Here is a 20,783-nt window from a genome sequence, read left to right as displayed (position 1 = left end):
CCAATCTTTTTCTCAAATAAATATATTTATATGAGAAAAGAATAACAAACATTACAAAATAACTAAATATGGCAAACCCTAGTAAGGGCAGCATTTATATATAAAAGAGAAAAAAATTAACTATATTGATATATGAGATATGATCTAATTCCATATCACATTTAAAAATATATCGATACATCTTTTATATCAATATATCGCCCAGCCCTAGTTGTTATACAGTATTTATGTTGACTTAAATAAAAAGTTTCAACCAAACTTGTGACATGTCATATTTGACTTTGACTTTGACTGATTATTTGCTCTCACTTTGCAATAAAAATATCAGGATATATATCGTATATCGATATTCAGCCTAAATATATGGAATATGACTTTTGGTCCATGTCGCCAAGCCCTAGTATTATATAGTATTATGTATAAGACAGAACACAAATTCAGTAAACACCTGAATGAAAGATCTGTTTTAACAGAATAAAACATTTTTTAACAACAGTCACAGCTTTAAGTCTAATCTTTTTAATTGTTTCCAAACCTGCAGAACTCCAAGGTGCACATTCTAGACACGGAGGGTTTTGAGACCACCTTCGGGCCGAAGGCTCAGAGGAAGAGGCCCAGTCTGATGGTGGACGACATGAAGGACCTGGTAGAACAAGCTGAGGCCTCGGCCCTCACCTACAGTGCAGACAAGGACAAAGACCTGGTGACTGAGGACACCGGGGTCCGGTAAGACCGCCAGAAGACTCAGTTTACTGTATTTGGCTTGTCCAACTGACCAGAAGCATGGTTGCTCAATTATTTTGCTATCATTATTTTTTTGCAACAGTGAGGAAGTACGTGAGGAAATCTTCAAGAAGGGGCAGTCCAAGAGGATCTGGGGAGAACTCTACAAGGTAGGGCTGTGCCAGATCGTATCGTTCACTATAATGCAAAAAGGACAGATTTAAGAATACTTTTTTACCTACTGCAAGTGCACTTTATAATGACTCCCCTTTTAGTAAGGACAGAAGAATATTTATTTAAACTTTAGATTAAGCTGCTTATACTGTATGCAGTGTTTCCCACAGACCAGATTGCAATTTGTGGTGCTCCACTGACACTGGTAAAGTCCTAAATTCTTTAAATATATCACTTTATTGACATTTCAAACATTTTCAGGCGAGAAAGTAGCCACTTAGATCCCCAGTGCGTCATTAATTTGTCTAAATACCAGCTGTTTACACTTCTGTTTGCCCGTTGCCCTTTACAACGATAGAATTTGTGCTTTTACTTTGAAAACAGGAAGCGAACCTACCCTCGATGTAGCTAGCTTGAAGCAGCCGTTTGGACTGCTCTCGTCCCGTTAACGGCATTCAACAACCATTCAATATGCCTTAACGTTACCGGAGAGTCTTGACAGCTCTGAGATCGGCCCGGTTCATTGTAAAACATTTATTTATTGATGTGAATGCGGTGTCTTCTGTGCGTAGGCTAACGTTACGAACGTTACAGTTTTTTTATTGTCCTAGAGAGGAGAAAAAAATAACAATCATTTTGTGGCGGTCGGTCTCCATTATGTGGGGGTGCGCCACAGAATGGTCTATGTGTGGAAAACACTGGTATGTATACATTAAAATGTATTTTTGCACATGTATATTGCACACCGGGGGGGCACCAAAGATCCACAGGGGGTCGCGAAGCCCTCTTGATTTTAAGGGATGTAATAAATCTAATGTGTTAAATATAGATGAGTCAGCATTTAATTAATTAGTGGGACAAAAACAACTAAATAAGGGCTACATTAAACGTTTATTCATTTATTTAAATAAAAAAATCACTATAGAAAAGTCTAAAAATAAAGGCTATATCGTGAGAATAAGGACATGTGTAACATCTAGAGCTGCAACAATTATTCAAGTATTGGAACAATAATCGATTATTAAATTAATTAAAACAATTTTGATAATCCAATAATTGGTTTGAGCGGTTTTTTTTTAAGACAATAAGTCCAAATTCTCAGATTTCAGCTTCTTCAATGTGAATATTTCTGGTTTCTTTGTTCCTTTATGACAATAAACTGAATATCTCTTTGGTTTGTGGACAAAACAAGAGATTTGAGGACGTCATGTTGTGGTTTGGGAAACACTGATTGATCATTTTCAACATTTTATTGACCAAACAACTAATCGATTAATCGTTTAAATAATCAACATATTATTTTTTTTATTTTCAAAAAAGAAAAATATATTTAATCGGAACCATTCATTATGTTCCTAAAACATCATTTTTTTATTGACCAAGTTTATGATGAAAAATAAAAGAAAGCGACAATCAGATGGTTGGCCAAAATTAGCAATTATAAAAGATTGGGATAAAGACCAATAATTTTTTCTTTATTTTAATTTTAATGTTTTAGACATATGTTTCTATTGCTACCATATATTTTCCTATTTTTCTGTTCTGGCTGTCATGGAGTAAATAGTTTAAATATGGAAATGGCTGAATTATACATTCAAGATATGCATGCCTTTTTATGTTTGTCTTTTTCTTTATGGGGGAGATTTTGGGATGCAGGTTTCTTATGCGGGTCCATCACATCTTTTTTTTTTTTTATGATTATCCTTAGTACCCTTGTTTACTTGTATGTCTTTTACGTAAATGTGTTCCAAAAAAGAAATTAAAATAATCAACAGATTAATCGATAATGACAATAATTGTTAGTTGCAGCCCTAGTAACATCCCTGTTAGTAGATAGATAGACAGACAGACAGACAGACAGACAGACAGACAGACAGACAGACAGACAGACAGACAGACAGACAGACTTTATTTATCCCAAGCTGGGAAATTACAGTGTAGCAGCAGCATTACACACATAGACAATGACAATTAAATAAAAAGAACAATCTAGGCATACTTCAAGCAATAAAATATAAAAATACAATAAAAATACAAAAAAATATAAAGTGTCTAAACAAGGAGTATGTATTTAGGAGTAGAATTCCAGTGCAGAATAAATATGAATATACAGTATAAAAAATGTTGGTGGTATGAAACAAATAAGATGCAATGAACAGTGTGCATAAAGAACACAAAGTGCATAGACAGTATGTAATGAACCAGGCTATTATTTCTACGGGGGGGGGGGGTCGCCAAAGTTCACAATGGTAAAAGTGAGGGTCCCTCAAGAAAAAGATTGGGAACCGCTGCTCTAATGGCCTCATTTTACATCCCTTTTTATTGGAATAGGTGATCGACTCATCTGATGTCATCATCCAAGTGCTGGACGCCCGTGATCCCATGGGAACGCGCTCCAAAAGCATCGAGGCGTACATGAAGAAGGAGAAATCCTGGAAACATCTGATCTTCGTTCTGAACAAGTGTGACCTCATCCCCACCTGGGTCACGGTACGAACTTTACGACCCGATTCATCTTTGATTTGGAGCGATTTCATCTGTTTTGTTTTTTTACAATATTAAATTGTGTGGCTGTGTCTTCATCTCCACCCAATTGTTGTTTTAGAAACGGTGGGTAGCTGTTTTATCCCAGGAGTACCCCACTCTGGCCTTCCATGCCAGCCTCACCAACTCGTTCGGTAAAGGCTCCCTCATCCAGCTGCTCCGGCAGTTTGGCAAGGTAAGCGCATACCTGGAATTGAAAAATATCTTTGATTTGTCATATTTATTGCTTTATAACAATCACAGATTGTTGCCTTCATGTCCCATCCAGTTATTTTCCAGTCAGATGAATCATTTTATCTGCGAAAGACCCATTTATTTGTTTTTTTTATATCAGGTCTTAAATATTTAAATAGAACCCCCTTTGACTTATGAGTGTACTATTCATGAATAGATTTACTTATGAAAATAAAAAGTGATTGCAGTTACATAGCTGGATAATTGATGTCAAGGCTTGGGGTTCACTTCTCTGTAGTCACATTTTTCCAAAGTCCAAAAGTAACTCTTATAGTGAACAGATGGAAAGGATTTACAGTATAATTATTTATTCAGTATTAACCCTTTGATGCACAACATGGGTCTAAAGTGACCCGATATGTACAAGTTTTTATCTTCTATATCGTTGAAATAAATTATTTTCATCATTCAGTATTCCAGGTTTTCCTCAATTAGTTTGTTTTTGATCATCATACATCCTAATTTTATATTTTCCTTTATCAATTTTTTTGTAAAATCCCTTTTTGTGTCACTACTCTTCTAATTCACAACATGTGTAAAAAATGACCCAAATCCATTATTTTAGCTAAGTAGCTTGCTAAGCTACCTACTTAGCTAACTTCTTGGCTAAGTATTTAGCTAAGTATCTTGCTAAGCTAATTTCTTAGCTAACTTCTTGGCTAAGCAGTTAGCTTAGAAAGCTACTTAGCTAAGTAGTTAGCTTTGTAATACTACAAAAACTTTTTTTCATAAAGTATGAGAGGCAAAATAGAAATAATGATCTGTTATCAAAAACAAGATATTTAAAGAATACTTGGAATATCCCATCATAAAATAAGTTGATATCAAAAGATAGAACACAGAAACACACAGCAGCATTAAATAACTTGGGAAATGAATGCGGGTCATTTTTGACTCATGTTGTGCATTAGAAGGGGGGTCAATATGTCGTGCATCAAAGGGTTAATAAATAGTTTGATTATTATTACATATCTAGAGTCACAAGAGTCATCACAGCTCCCCAGTAATGGTCATGTTTATAACAAAGCTGCTTTTTAATGTATTAACCTAAAGGATAGGCATGAGCAGTATGTTAATATGTGAGGTATTGGAGATTTGTTTTATGTTTATGGCTGCATTAGGGCCTTTCAATGCTGAAATTCAATAACTGCATTATGGTAACATGGAGTAGTAAGAAGGCATTCTTTCAGACATATTTTTTCTATTTATTTAATCACATTTCCAAAAACCTTTACTTCATTATATCAGATATCGCTAACCCAATATAAAAATTACCTTCACTGTGACATCACCGACCCTAAAACCTGAACATGCAAAGTTACGTATTTGCTGTGTGAAGTGAAGTGAAGCGCGGGACTTAAAAGATCTGAAAAAGGTCAAGAAATCAAGGGTTTGATATTCAAATGGAATGTTCTTGTTGGGTTTAATGTTGTGATTTATAGAGGCTGTTATGAGAGAGACACGAAAACTTGTCTGATTTTGGTTGTTGTTTTTGTTCTCGTAAAAGTTTTTATCTGTTGGACCGCGTTCACCAAATATTCGGGCGATAATTAGGTAAAGAACCTGTTCCAAAACAGCCTTTAGAGTTCACCTCCTGAGACAAAAAAACCAATACTAGTTCCATCTTTTGTTCTAAAAGGTTGCGTGATTGTCATGTTTTCATAAGAAATCCATTTAAAGATATCCTTTGGTATGTGTTTTGAACAAACTACATTGTAGTTCTGGAGTAATGACAAGTCCTCTTGGTTTATTGCTAATGGCAACAGAGCTCCATCTGAAATTACCTCCGTGCACTGAGGACAGACCGAGGCCGTTGTTTAGGAGAATCAGCATTCTGACTTTATTTTTTCGTCCCCCACAGCTCCACACAGACAAGAAACAGATAAGTGTGGGTTTCATCGGTTACCCTAATGTGGGAAAGAGCTCCGTCATCAACACGCTGCGCTCCAAGAAGGTCTGCAATGTGGCACCTCTCGCTGGAGAAACCAAGGTAAGGCTCGACCAGGGTCATCTCAGCCAATGCAAACTAAACTAAAACTGTGATATGCAACAGAGCACGACCAATCAAAATGTCAAGTCACGTCAAAGCAATTTTATTTATATAGCCCAAAATCACAGATTTGCCTCAAAGGGCTTCACAGACTGTACGTGGTCCTTAGACCCTCACTCAAAACCCTTTTAACAGGGAAAAAAGAAGAAGAAACCTCAGGGAGAGTGTTAAAATAATCAGTTATTCTGTTTTCTACTCTTTTTCTGTCACTGTGTATGGGGGTCACTATCAAATGCATGCGTAATTCACTAACTGTGTGTGTCCTACCTCTCTTTATGCAGTTATGGGTTAATCATGCAATATGCTTTCGATACAACTATTTTGATCGTGTGTTAATCCATTGAAGCCTGGAAAGCGGATACGTCATTTTGTAGTATTTGTATAAGCTCTCAAATACTTTTTGAATTTCATTTCTATCTGCTACAGAGGCTGAAAAATCTATTATTTAGTAGAAGCGTTGACACTTCTGTTGAATTTCCAGAAAAACTTCAGGTTTTAGGGGCTTATTTTAAAATCACCCAGAGGTTTTACAGGCGTTTTAGGCGTCAGTGGGTTAATATTGGTTTAGAAACTGCGGTTACTCTAAATACATATATTCCATCTGCTTAAACTGATTAAGATTCTATAATCACAAAAAATTAATTACACAAATGAACGCGTTAAAAAAAATTGATCGCATTTTAATCGCACTTATTTTTGCACCGCGGAACGTTTCTCACTGGATGAGTTTCAGGAGGACCGATTATACTGGAGCACCAACTAGCGTTGATGAGTTGAGACAACAACAAACCACAGTGAACATGAAGGAAGAAGCTGATGAGACCTTTGGTTGGCCCCGTGGATGATGGGACATTTAGTTACTAAAAACCAACGGATGGAAGCGTGGATAAGAGCATGGTTGTGTTGCTAGGCAACAAGGAATTCACATATCACCGCAGCACATCCAGCCTCAAGTATCACCTCAATGCTAAACATATAGCAGCTAGCGGCTAGCGGTGTGGTAGCTAGCGTGGATTGTGTTTTACTTCAAAAACCAAAGTATTCTAGTTTACAGAAGGTCTACCTACCTATAGGCTACCTGAATTTATGAAATGTACTATATTTATAAATATGCTATTGCTACACTTAATGGCAAAAACTGCACTGGTCTGTTGGACTTGAACAAAAACAAACAATATTTTTGTTGCTTAAGCTTATGTATTCAGCCATTATTCAATGGTATACTAAAAATCCATGTGAAAAAAATTACTTCTCACTGTTCTCAGGTCAAATATTTATATGCGATTAAAATGCGATTAATTTCGATTAATTAATTACAAAGCCTCTAATTAATTAGATTATTTTTTTAATCGAGTCCCGGCCCTACAAAAAAAAAGATGTGGTTGTACAGGGCAGATCAACAGAGAATAGAGTAGATAGAAGTTGAAGGGGGGAGAGGGAGGGAGGATAGAGAGAGAGAGAGAAGCAGTCATTCTGATGAAGCGCCACCATGGCCAGTAGTGATGGTGAGTGTAGAGTGGACCAGGATATAATATTAAGTCTAAAATCTTTGAATAGAGTTGTTAAACACTTAAATACACTTCTATCAAAATCAATTTGAAAATGTTGATTCATGAAAACAAAATATAAAAGCTGAAAGAAGACAACATTGTTGTTACTGCACTCTTTTTGCATTACTATTAGAACCTTTTACAGCAAAACCAGAGTGCAGTAACTACATTTTTGGGGTCAAAGGTCAAATAAATCATCATGATTTTTGAGCATTAAAATTACAAATCAATATATGTAGAAATATCTGTTATATCACTTACCAGTTAAAAAACGTAAAAAAGCAACAACTTTAAAGCAGTTTTTTCTCAGTTTAACCCTTCGTGTAGTTACTGCAGTTAGACTTTGCAGGGCAGACATAAAAGCTACTAATGGCCTTTTGCATATAGAGGAGCTCTGATTCAGTGGGAAGGTGATATGAGGTGAAAAGATGCATGTTCCTCTTCTTAACTTGGTAATTGTTGATAGCTGCAACAACAGAAGTACTTGGCTCCAACCATATAACTGAAAATCTACGAGGAGGCCTGGCCAAGAGAAAGAACAACAAGCGTTTTTATCCTTAATTTCCTCTCTCTGGGGCTGCTTATCCTGTTTGGAAACCAAACGAAGGGTCTGAAAACCCCAACGTCCACAGCAGGGTCAGGGGGAAGAAGGGGAGAGGGTTTTTATTTTATTTTATTTTTTTCTCTTTACACGCCCAGCCAGTAAATCTGATGGGCCGGGGGCCAGCACTCCTTTATTTCTCACCTTGTTATTCATTCTCACCAAATACTCAATGTTCTTTAATGACAGCCAAACAAGCTTCATTCCTCCTTATTTAGAGTAGGTGTGTTTATGTTTACTAGTGCAGTGCCCGTAGGAAGTATGTATTCATATAGTGGGAGATTAAGTAGATTTTTCAATTATGGCTGAATGAGGTTGTGTGAGAAAGTGGGATGTACAATTAGGTGTAATACTGTAATGTATTGAGATATAAAGAGACACAGAAATAGTTATTTTAAGAAAAAGAAACTAAATCATTCAACATGGTTAGACATACAGACACAGATATAGGAGGGAATAAGTTTACATGCAGCACAAACAGATGGATGTGAATAATGTGAGTAAGGGTTATTAGGTGTGTTGTGGAATGTGTAGATTGATGGATAACTATTGTGTTTTATATATTGTGGCTATGCAGACCACTACAACGTCTGCAACTCTCAAACTCGCAGCCCGCGGGCCAATTGCGGCCCTCGTGAAGATATTTTGTGGCCCTCACCTTGATATGAAAGTTTAATGTGAGTTTTATATGAATGGCACTTTACCATGTTGTGTGTGGAAGGTCCCTTTTAATTTTTTTTTATTTTTTTTTTTATATTTTTGTGTCTTTAAAAATCATTTTGTGTCCTTTATTAATAATTGTGTGTCTTTTTTGGTCATTTTTTGTCTTTTTTTTTGGTCATTTTGATACTGCCCCCAGGTAATTTGAGTTTCAGACCCCTGCCCTAGACACACACACACACACACACACACACACAGACGCTTCTTGCTTTTATAGATGTGAAACGTTGCATTACAATCCCTCTGATGGACCATTCGTGAAAGGGAGAAAGTGCTTGAAGCATCTACTGTCACAACCCTTGACCAGATTTAAAAACGCTCCCTGTTTCGCTCTGCCAAAAGATAAATATTCTTGATATTTTGCTTCCCCACTCTTCATACTTGACGTTATCTTTTCTATATCATTAAGTACCAACAAAGTGAAATATCGCACAAGATTTAACATCAGATTTGAAACTGAAACATTAATCTCTTTCCTGTTTTTTTTTTTTTTTTTAGGTGTGGCAGTACATCACACTGATGAGGCGCATCTTCCTCATCGATTGTCCCGGGGTCGTCTACCCTTCAGAGGACAGTGAAAGTGATATCGTCCTGAAAGGAGTGGTAAGTCTCTCTTTCATGTTTTTCTTTATGTGCCAAGATTTAGTGATAACTGCCTCACATACTTCAGCTACCAGCCCAGTACAACGGAGGTGAATTAAGTACTGAAAAACCAGACACAATGTCCCAGAAACTGTTAATGTAGCATGTTTGAGAACTCCAGTACCTGGAGTTTGATGATTAAAGAATTTGAATTGAATTCCTCTCGCAAATACCCAGCAGTTTAAGAAACTGCCTTAATCAGCCCCGATTCTGATCCTCCAGATCCTTTTTCCAGACTCCAGGTTTAGCACGTAGGCCACGCAGTCCCCGTAACTGAAAGGTTTCAGGTGCATATCTTAAATTGCCTTTTTTTCTTTTCCTGCCTCACAAAGGTTCAAGTGGAGAAGATCAAGAACCCGGAGGAGCACATTGGAGCGGTGCTGGAGCGGGCCAAGCCAGAATACATCCAGAAGACCTATCGCATCCCGACCTGGAGCTCTGCTGAAGACTTCCTGGAGAAGCTGGCATTTCGTACCGGGAAACTTCTGAAGGTCCGCTCAATGTTCAAGTTCAAGTTCCTTTATTTGTACCCAGAGGTAGATTTTGTTTGCGGTATAGAGTCCTCATACACACACGCACAAAAAGAGGCACATATCACACATCATTCAACTTAAGACAGTGGGAGTTAAGAAATGGCAAATTGAATAAAAATTTAATTTGATTACATTTAAAAATGAAAAGTTCTTACTGGTCCAGACTATACTTATATATTGATGTGAACTAAAATACGAATAGCAAAAAAAAAAAAAGAAGAAAGAAAATTTTTAAAAAGTCGAAGTCGAGTCGAAGTGGCACATTCCTCCTGCAGCAGTCTCTCCCAGCTGCAGTCACAGAGCCACAGGCTAACAGTTAGCTCTGTAGCAGTACAGTGTGTATGTGCTAACAGGCTAACAGTTAGCTCTGTAGCAGTACAGTGTGTATGTGCTAACAGGCTAACAGTTAGCTCTGTAGCAGTACAGTGTGTATGTGCTGCTGCTGCAGGAGGTGTTCACTTAGCGATCTCTGTTTGTTTACAACAAGCACCGGACACTCTGTACACAGTTAACGATGTCGGTTTGTTTACGATCACTATGTTCATGATCAGCGGAGAAGCTGTGCATAATTAGCCATGCTGCTTTGTTTATGATCAGCTGCTGACTTTGTGCACAGTTAGCGACGGCGGCCAGAGTCTCTAAATCCCTCTGGGGGCCTTTTTGTAATGGAGACATGCAGAGTGAGGGACTTTAGAGAGGGCCTGGCCTGAGACTTTCACTCTTCCCCCTGAAGGAAACGCGGCTAATGTGAACCACTGGTTTTAAATGCTTGAGCAACGTGTTGTCTGTATGTTACAGGGCGGTGAGCCAGATCTCTCCACGGTCTCTAAAATGGTGCTGAATGATTGGCAGAGAGGACGAATCCCCTTCTTCGTGAAGCCTCCCGGACCAGACGGGGACCAAGAGGTGAGGCTCTGCTGAGTTTTCCACCTGTTTATTGTCAGTAAATTACATCTTATTTTAAATCAACCTGCGTCCTCTACACCAACATCTGTTTTGTTTCTGTCGTTTTTTTCTAGGACAAGCAGCCGCTGCCAGTGAAAGAATCCTCCGAGGGAGCGGAGAATGTGCAGGAGGAGCAGCCAGACGATCGGGATGCTACATCAGAGGAGCAGGAGCAGCAGCAGCAGAAGAAGAAGGAGCAGGTCCAGAAGATTCTGTCAAACGTGCGTCAGAACTTTGGCAAAATCAACGTGGCACCCGAGTTCACCGAGGAGGACTTGGTCCCCGTGGAGATGCCTGACCTGGGACTGTCTGACTGCTCTGGCTCCGACGGGGAGGGAAACAGCGACGAGGAGGAAGATGGAGAGGAAGACGGGAGCGGCGTTGAACCAGCTAATGCAGGAAATGAGGACTCTGAGCCCACAGCCGCTCAGACGGGCAAAACAAACAGCAACAAGAGTTCACGCGAGGTGATCCGTGAGCTTGATGACAAGATCTCTAAGTACAAGCAGTTCCTGGACCGGGCCAAGTCCAAGCGCTTCTCTGCAATCCGGTCCGTACCAAACCTCACTTAGATATTTCCTTTGTTTTCTGCATTACCCTAATTTCATGTATTCGGTGAAGTAACATGAAGTTGTCAGGCGAAGGGATGCCGCGCATTTTAGGTGGTCCGTGCTAACCAGCCTCTCAGCCCGCGGTGAGCAGCCGTCATCAGCTTCACTCCCATCACTGGCCTGCTTCCACCTCATTGTGTTATTTAATCTCTTGTTGAATTTCAGCCCGCACGCAGCAGAACCGTGTCAAGTCAAATAACAGTTAGAGACACTCTGAGCATAATCTAATCAGCTCATTTCAACAGGAGTTAACAGGCTTCAGACTCTCAAACCCATTTTTTGTTTGATGATGATGATGATAGGCCAAGTAAAGCAGATGATGAGGTCAAACATATGTAGTATGAAATATAGAACTAGATCCTCATTTTATATATATATATGTATGTATATATGTATGTATATATATGTATATATATATATATATATATATATATATATATTTACATATATATATATTTACACGCATATATATATACACATATATATATATACACGCATATATTTTATATATATATATATATATTCACATCTGCAACATTTAAAATTCTTACTGAGCATGATTATGTTTTGTAAGTTTAAAAAAAACTTCTTTTTTTTCTATTCCAGTTTTATGTTTTTTTTTTTTTTTTTCTGTATCCTGTATTCAAAATGTTGATCCAGTAAGTCAAAGTGAAAAAAATATTCATCAGATCAAATAGGTGAGGTGCTGAAAATAGTGATAGAAACATGCACTAGCACAGTAAACACTTTTTAAGTGGCAGAATGAAAAGTATTCAAAAACTGAGAAAATAACCCCAGACTCCAAAGGGTCAGTCCTCAGTCCAGCGTTCCTTCAGACAGGTAACGGGAACGTTGCTAACCTCGGTGGCGTTACTCGGTAAACTCACCTTTGGAGACTTTCTGTCTGTGGTTTTGCTGACCAGAACTGGGTTGTCGTATTTTAGGAGAGACTCAGCTGGTGGAATCATTGTGTTTCAGTTCATTTTGTTGGGTAATGATTGATTTTTATTTTTTTCTTTACTTCTTTGCACAGAATACCTAAGGCCCTTTCTGACAAAGCGCTCATGGACATCAAGACTAAACAAGAGGCGGCGGGAGCAACGCAAGCACAGAGCAAAGGCAGTCAATCAGCAGGTTTGTCATGACTCTGTACGGCGCTGCATGTGGAAATCTTTTGGAAGATGTATCAGAATTGGTTAGGGTCCAAAAAAACTTTTACGGTTCCTCAGAAGAAAAATAAAAAAGCACACTAGCATGCCATCTCACTGGAATGAAGATGTATTTTCCCAAGTTTGACACAAATAGATAAATACTGATTTGTACGGTATTTTGTTTGTTTCTGGACAAATTGGGTGAGTCAGGTTGACAGCGATGATCCTGCCAGACACTGACATGAAATTTATTAACTTTTGTTTGAATTCAGATGGAAACCAGAGGAGCAAGAAGAGGAAAGCTGGGGAGGACAACGAGTCCAAGCAACCTCACAGACTGACATCCAAACAGGTATGCAGCGTTCGCTCTCTGACGTCAAACAGATCGATCAGCGTAAATGCATTACCGTGTTTCCCTCCCTACAAGGCCTAACCTTAACCCTCTGGAGTCTCCAAAAGACGTATCCAAGACATCCAGACGTAAAAACAAAGCAGACCAAAAAAAGACACAAAATGACTAAAAAAGACACAAAATGAGGAGACAGAATAACCCCCCAAAAAACCCACAGAAGACACAAAATGACCAAAAAAAGACATATAACAACAAAAAAAAGACACACCAACAGACACAAAACGACCAAAAGACACAAAATGACTAAAAAAGACTTAACTAAAAAAAGACACAAAATGACCAAAAAAAGACACAAAATGACTTACAAAGACACTAAAAGAATGAAAAGGATTAAAAAATGGCCAAATATCCCAATACTCCATAGAGTTAAACTTAAATCCTACCGACAGACACAAAATGACAAAAAGACACAAAAAAGACACAAATTACCAAAAAAAGACACAAAATGACGAAAAAGGACACAAAATGACGAAAAAGGACACAAAATAACTAAAAAAAGACACAAAATGAGGAGACAGAATAACCCAACAAAAAACCCACAGAAGACACAAAATGACCAAAAAGGCACATAACTAAAAAAGACACACCAACAGACACAAAATGACCAAAAAAGACACAAAAAAGAAAAAAAAGATACAAATGACCAAAAAGGACACAAAAGTACTTACAAAGACACTAAAAGACATGAAAAGGATTCAAAAATGGTCAAAATATCCCTCTAAGACTCCATAGTGTTAAACTTAAATCCTAACTCCAACCGTGGAGGTGGTGCTACGGAGAACACCGTTCAGGAAACATCATTTGACGGTAACAGATTTCAACACAACACCTGTATTTAGAAGTTTGGCCACACGAGTTAGTACTGTAGGTAAATATGGTTGTTTCTCCTGCTGTCCTAGTCATTCTCTGTAAAGTCGAGACATTTACGCACGTTCTTCTGGGCTTTTTAGTAGTTTAGACATTTAAAATCCTGCTTCAAATGAACATTCAGCGTACTGTTCATTGTTTGTTTACATCCCAGTACTTCCAATATGGCCGACATCCGGGTAACTGGCTACAATGCGCTGTGTAAAACACTCTAAAAAGTGGCGGTCAGAGCTCTGATTTTCTTTTTTTTAATAAAAGCCTCCTTCAAATAATAGCCTGCCCCTATTATTAGCCGGGTCCCAAACAGATTTTTTATGAATAGAAGCCCCGGCAACTATTTGAGGAAATACGGTAAGTGAATATTCCTCGTATCGATGGAACAGGAACGGAGATAAAAAAGCTTTTTCTCTTTACCCCCTTTTGTTCTCTGCAGAGAAGAGCGATGGATCGGGCGCAGAAGGGGAAGAAAGTTGGCGTTCGCTATTACGAAACACACAATGTGAAGAACAAGAACAAGAACAGAAAGGCCCCAGCAGCAGCCACAGAAAGCCAAAGGGCCAAAAGAGCAAAGCGCTAGACTGGAGTCGTAATAAAGTTTGTAATAAATCTTTATTTAAGATGCCAGAAAGGCCACATTTTTATGGAAAATGCAAAGTTGAAAGAAGGTGAGATTCTCGCTGAGTGTTATGGTCAATGGTGCCTTATCTTGACCTCAAGAAAATGTTTCTAGCCTTTTTTAACTTTCTATCTTTTCCCTCCAACCCAGAACTGCTCTGAATGACATTTCATTCATCATGTACAGGTGTGACTGTCTCGGTGTTCAAGAGAAATGTACAGTTATTGTTTTAACTGCACTTGTCGTGTCATGCTGTAATAAAATATGTTAATTCCACAGAGTTAAGTTTACATTCATTGATATTTAGAAATGAGACAAAAGACGTATTTGGAAACATTCTGTACTGGGAAGTCGGTTCTTGTTTGGCGAAGTTACTTCTTTGGTGCAATGATCCCTTCCAGTTGGATCTGAAAAGGAAAATTAATATTAAAGTCAAAAGACAGGCAGCACAGCTGGGTGATTCTCATGAAGCCAGTCTAAGTTATGTCTGAAGATTATAAGGACATACTTTATTAAACTAAATATATTTCACTTTTATATGAATGAACAATATAGCCACAATGAGGCACAATTCATTGTTTTGTGTTAAAATAACACACAATTAACAAATTCATTACTGTAATGCATCCAGATAAAAATGTCATGGTTTCCTTGCACTTGTATAAAGACCAAATCTGAATGAAAATTGATGAGAAAAAATGGTTAGATTTTACGGTAATGATAGATTTGTTTGCATTAAAAATTTGTATATTTTAGTAAAATACATTTTTTAACATATTTTTGATTTAATTTCATTACTGTAATGCGTCCAGATAAAAATGTCATGATTTCCTCACACTTATATACATTGAATATTTAATAAACTTTATAAAAATAAATACACATTTGTTTGAAATGTATAATTTAACAGAATATAATCAAACATAATGGTTTTTGACAATGTATAAAGAACAAAATCTGAATGAAAATTGATGAGAAAAAATGGTTAGATGTTACGATAATGATAGAATTGTTTGCATTAAAAATGTGTATTTAAAAAAATTTATTAAACAATATGTTTATTGATTTTCACAGCACACAGTGAAAAACAAACAAACACAAAGAACAATCAAACAAATAAAATTTTAAAAATAAAATAAATATACACTACAACTTGGCTAAAATGTGTATATTTTAATAAAATACATGTTGGTGATACCAGCTACACTTGAGCATATTAAAGTGCTTGCCAAGGAAAACAAAAAAAACCTTTCATTGTTTTTTTTCAAAATTAAGAATGTGTTACTGTAATGAATTTAGCTCACAGTGTCTCTAAAAATGTCAGAACATACCTTAAAATTCTTTAAATCCCAGCTACTATTAGAGTTAAATTTAAAAAGATCTAATTATGAAACGTTACCTTGAGCTGCTGTTTGGTTCTCTCCAGTGTCTTGATCTGTTCCGTGTGCTTCTTCTCCTCCACCTGCCTCCTTTCATTTTCTCTCTTTTCAATAGCGTCACATTTAGCTTTCTGTTCGTTCAGTTGCTTCTTCAGGTCTTGTGTCTCTTCCTCCAGATCAGAGATCTAGGTGTGTAAGAAGAAAAACTTCGTCACCCTGTTAAAATAATCGCCTAACTCATATTTTCAAGTTTTGCAGGAAACACAAAAAACTTCACCAAAAGTGTAACATATGACATTTATTGATAATTTCATTCAAAACGGATGTAACAAAGGACAGCTATTGACATAGTAATAACACTGTGTGTAAATTATGTAACTTAAGAGAAATAAATTAAATAAATAGGCAATTTTTTGAGACTTAAGCCAGATATGGTAACACTTTATTTTGAAGGTGTCTACATAAGAGTGACACAAGCCTGTCAGAAACATGACATGACAAGTATCATGAGCATCAATGTTACTGCAAAGTGTCATTAATGTTCATGACACATCCCATGTCATGTTTATGACACGCTCATGTCACTCTTATGTAGACACCTTCAAAATAAAGTGTTACCATATCTTGTTTAAGTCACAAAGGCATGTTTAAAAAATTGCCTAAGTCACATTTTATTTTGACTTAGGCATTATAAATCTGCTTAAGTCACACACTTGACATAGGCCATTATCTTAAAGGGGTAAAATCACATGATCTGATCATCTGAGGATGTAGGCGATTTTACCATAGGTGGCTATGAGGAGATGATTTAGACAAAAAAAAACAATTTTGACAAAAAATGGGCGATTATTTTAACAGAGTGATGACTTGTAAGTTTGTTCCGGGCGCAGGAGTCATTATGGAAGAATCTCTACCACTATCCTTATTTCACAGTAACTCTTAAAGTGAAATGGTGCTCTCTGCTGGATAACTCACTGAAAAGCAATCTATAATTGTAGTCCTATGGCTTTAGATGAGTCAGAAGTTAAATATCTCATTCTCTGATTTTTTTTGGTCCTTGTGGGTGATTCTCATGAAGCCAGTCTAAACTGTCTGTGAAGATTATAAGGACATACTTTATTAAACTAAATATATTTCACTTTTATATGAATGAACAATGTAGCCATAATGAGGCACAATTCATTGTTTTGTGCTAAAATAATATTTTCTATATTTTTGATTTTCCGAATTCATTACCGCAATGCGTCCAGACAAAAATGTCACGGTTTCCCTACACTTGTATACAATAAATATTTAATAAACTTTATAAAAATAAATATACATTTGTTTAAAACTGTATAATTTAACAGAATATAATCAAACATAATGGTTTTAACAACGTATAAAGAACAAAATCTGAATGAAAATGGTCAAGAAAAAATGGTTAAATGTTATGGTAATGATAGAATTGTTTGCATTAAAATATAATATATAATATATATTTTTGTTGTTTTTTATTTATTTAAAAGTGCGTTATTATTACGGTAATGAATTTTGTTGCTCAGTGAATGTAAAAATGTCAGAAAATACCTTAACATTTTTCAAATAGATTATAAATTCATATTAAACAGTGACTTTAGATTGTATATGTTATAAAGGCTCAAAGAAAATATGTATTCAATGCTCTTGGATTTTTGCTATGAGCTGCACCATGTCCCCAATCACCAATCACCCTTGTGCACCTTTCTGTTATTGGTTCTTGTAAGTGATAACAAATAACAGAATGTCCTTACTCTTTTCTCCATGTCAGCCTTGCCCTGCTCAGCCTGCAGAGCCTTCCTCATCCCAAAAGCCACGCTGCTTTCATACAGCGTCTTGTAGGCAGCAATTGTCATTTTTATCTCGTCTCTGACTCGCAGCAGCAGCAGACCTCTCTCAGCACAGTTGATGGTCACCTGGCGGATCAGCTCGTCTTAAAAAAATAATAAAAAAATCAGAGAATCAGAAAGTCTTTAGGTTTATGTTGATTAAGGTTATTATAGTTAAAGAAAACTAACGATATAATCACTTTGAGCATATTTAAGTGCTTGACTAAGAAAAAAACAACAAAAAATCTTTCATTGTTTTTTAAATTTCTATTTAAAAAGGTGTTACAGTAGTGAATTTAGCTCAGTGTCTCTAAAAATGTCAGAAAATACCTTAATTAAAAAAAAAAATTTCATTATAAATTCATATTAAACAGTGACTTTGGATTGTATATGTTATATGTTATGGGTCAAATAAAATATGTATTCAGTGCTGGAGAAGGTTATTCATGCTTTCATTTCCACAAAACTAGATTTTTGCAACTCGTTGTACGTAGGTTTAGACCAGCGCTCACTGCGACGCAATGATAGCTCATAGCTGAACTCATGCATGTTCATAGACCGACCAGAACTCTGAAGTCTGCAAATGAGTCCTACCTGGATGTGCCTAAATGCTAAAAACTAAAGGCGATCGCTCTTTTGCAGTGTCTCCTCTAAGCTGTGGAACAGTTTACTGCTGCATATCTGGTCAGAGACTTTGGACATTTTAAAATCTTCTCTTAAAACTCATTTTTTTCTCCCAGGCTTTGGAACCCGTGTGAGAAGAAAGTTACTTCTGTGTGTTGTATTGTACATCTCATATCATATATTACTAGATGAAATTGTCTTTTTAAATTTTATCTTTGATTTTAGTCTTTAGGTTTATGTTGATCAAGGTTGATCAGACAAGCCTCCTCACTGTCCATTTTTAAAAACTCATCTTTAAACCTGTTTTTATTCCTTGGCTTTTAACCACGCATGAGACTCTGCTCTTGTTTTTAGTGTTTTATGGTTTGCTTTTATTTATTGTTTTTTAAATTGTTTTTTTTAAAAGCAATGAATCTATTTATTTTAGTGATTATTTCCTCTTTTATTTATTGTTTTGTCTCTTGTTCTGTTTGTTTATGTACAGCACTTTGTTGCAGCTGTGGTTGTTTTAACCCATTGACGCCTAAAACTGCCTGTAAAACCTCTGGGCGATTTTAAAATAAGCCCCTAAAACCTGAGGTTTTTCTGGAAATTCAACAGAAGTGTCAACTCTTCTACTAAATAATCGATTTTTCAGCCTCTGTAGCAGATAGAAATGAAATTCAAAAAGTATTTGAGAGCTTATACAAATACTACAAAACGACATATCCGCTTTTCAGGCTTCAATGGGTTAAAGTGCTTTACAAATAGAGTTGAGTTGAGTTTATTGTTATTCATTTATGTATCTTTTGGATTTTTTGTTGTTATTCATTTATGTAAAGCACCTTGCTTGTGTATAAGGTACTCTGCAAATGAACTTGAGCTCACCAAAGCACTGGGAGTAGAGCTCCCTCCGGACGGGGCAGATCCCTGTCTCTCTGGCCTGCCTCTGCTGCAGCTTCCTGCTCAGCAGCTCCTCCAGGTGGATCACATCTGTTCTGGTACACGGAGCACTGGACACCTGCTGCACCCACAGCTGGTTTCCCTCCATCCATTCCCTGCAATAGCAGAAGTTGATATAAATGGCAGTTTGGTTTGAACTTGTTTAGCAACATGTTGTTGAGGGGAAGAGCTGTACACGGGTGGAAGGATGACGTTGAGGATCTCCTCATCTTCCTGCCTGCTGCCATCAGTGGTGGCTGATTTTGGTTTGGGAGGCGGTGGAACAGGAGTAGAGTCAGGGAGCTGCTGAGGGCTGACTCTCAGAGGACGGGCCTGCAGGGAAACATATTTTATGTTGCACACTGTATATTGCAAGTACTTATCGGTACCCATCTTAATTATATTAGTTTTTGATATACCTCCTTTTCATTTATTCATTCTTTGACATATCTTGAACATTCCCCCAGGTCAGGGGTCGGCAACCTTTATTAACTAAAGAGCCATTGTTGGCCAAAAAAAGAGAAAAATATCATAACCTTATTTTGAGCCTTACTATGAAGATGAAACAGCCTACTAAGTCTAAATGAACCTACCCATATTACTAATAGGTCATAATGTACTGAATATATGAAGCTGAATAGCAAATTATCTTTCAAGTACCATTTGAGAATGCACTATTTAAATTTGTGAGTAGGGAATGGACTGTATGAATGTAATAATGGATGTAATACTTGTGAATTTAATAACTAACAATAAACAATAATGAGCTTTTATTAGTATGATTTTGTCAGAATGCAGCCAGGACCCAAGTGCAAATGAGAGGCTGTACACCAAAAATATCTCAGGAGATTTTGAATTGAAGGAAAAACTCGAAACTAGGCTTGATTCAGAGGCTAAGATGCTGAGCTGTAAACTTTATTCATATATGGTGCACATTTTAGTAGACTGAAACCTAAAAATAACATAAAATGTAATGCTGTATATAAGCAACACATATATTCACATTTGCAACATTAAAAATTCTTACTGAGCATGATTGTTGCTTGCATGTTTTGTTAGTTTAAAAAAAATATTTTTGAAAATCCAGTTTTATATTTTGTTTTTTTTTCTGTATCCTGGGTTCAAAATGTTGATCCAGTAAGTCAAAGTGAAAAAAATATTCATCAGATCAAATAGGTGAGGTGCTGAAAATAGTGATGCAAACATGCACTAGCACAGTAAACACTTTTTAAGTGGCAGAATGAAAAGTATTAAAAAACTGAGAAAATCGCCCCAGACTCCAAAGGGTCAGTCTCAGTCCAGCGTTCCTTCAGACAGGTAACGGGAACGTTGCTAACCTCGGTGGCGTTACTCGGTAAACTCACCTTTGGAGACTTTCTGTCTGTGGTTTTGCTGACCAGAACTGGGTTGTCGTATTTTACGAGAGACTCGGCTGGTGGAATCATTGTGCTTCGCTATGAAAATATTAAAACTATAAACACAAACCAGAAGCTTCTACACAAATATCGGTGCTGTTGCTAAAAACAAAAAAATCGTGCTCACTGTTTGTGTTGCCAGGGCAACAGCGTCCCGGCGTTCCATTTTAAGCTGTCCGGGTGATATTAACGGTTTGTTAAAAAAATATATATATTATTAACGT

At 36.9% G+C, this 20,783-nt stretch overlaps 2 protein-coding genes across 2 annotated transcripts in view; one reads left to right on the top strand and one right to left on the bottom strand.

The window, feature by feature from the left end:
• The window catches only part of gnl2 (G protein nucleolar 2), a 22,237-nt gene extending 7,584 nt beyond the window's left edge, over window positions 1–14,653 (top strand). Inside the window, exons 5-16 of the mRNA XM_059338556.1 lie at window positions 542–726; window positions 827–893; window positions 3,229–3,387; window positions 3,503–3,616; window positions 5,537–5,665; window positions 9,095–9,199; window positions 9,571–9,729; window positions 10,570–10,677; window positions 10,791–11,266; window positions 12,361–12,461; window positions 12,751–12,830; window positions 14,191–14,653. Coding sequence (XP_059194539.1) covers window positions 542–726; window positions 827–893; window positions 3,229–3,387; window positions 3,503–3,616; window positions 5,537–5,665; window positions 9,095–9,199; window positions 9,571–9,729; window positions 10,570–10,677; window positions 10,791–11,266; window positions 12,361–12,461; window positions 12,751–12,830; window positions 14,191–14,334 — 1,827 coding nt within the window. The 3' untranslated portion in view covers window positions 14,335–14,653. The remainder of the gene's footprint in view (window positions 1–541; window positions 727–826; window positions 894–3,228; window positions 3,388–3,502; window positions 3,617–5,536; window positions 5,666–9,094; window positions 9,200–9,570; window positions 9,730–10,569; window positions 10,678–10,790; window positions 11,267–12,360; window positions 12,462–12,750; window positions 12,831–14,190) is intronic.
• Window positions 14,350–20,783, bottom strand: dnali1 (dynein, axonemal, light intermediate chain 1). The gene is made up of 6 exons (XM_059338561.1): window positions 20,509–20,783; window positions 19,341–19,477; window positions 19,091–19,260; window positions 17,525–17,703; window positions 15,773–15,937; window positions 14,350–14,780 (listed from the first exon to the last, which is right to left on the bottom strand). The coding sequence occupies exons 1-6, from the start codon at window positions 20,587–20,589 to the stop codon at window positions 14,745–14,747; spliced, it is 768 nt and encodes a 255-aa protein (XP_059194544.1). The 5' UTR covers window positions 20,590–20,783; the 3' UTR covers window positions 14,350–14,744.

This window comes from Centropristis striata, chromosome 8 (assembly GCF_030273125.1).
Source record: "Centropristis striata isolate RG_2023a ecotype Rhode Island chromosome 8, C.striata_1.0, whole genome shotgun sequence".
Lineage (NCBI taxonomy): Eukaryota > Metazoa > Chordata > Actinopteri > Perciformes > Serranidae > Centropristis > Centropristis striata.
The sequence above is the reverse complement of the archived record's forward strand: the minus strand, read 5'-3'. Positions and strand labels throughout refer to the sequence as shown.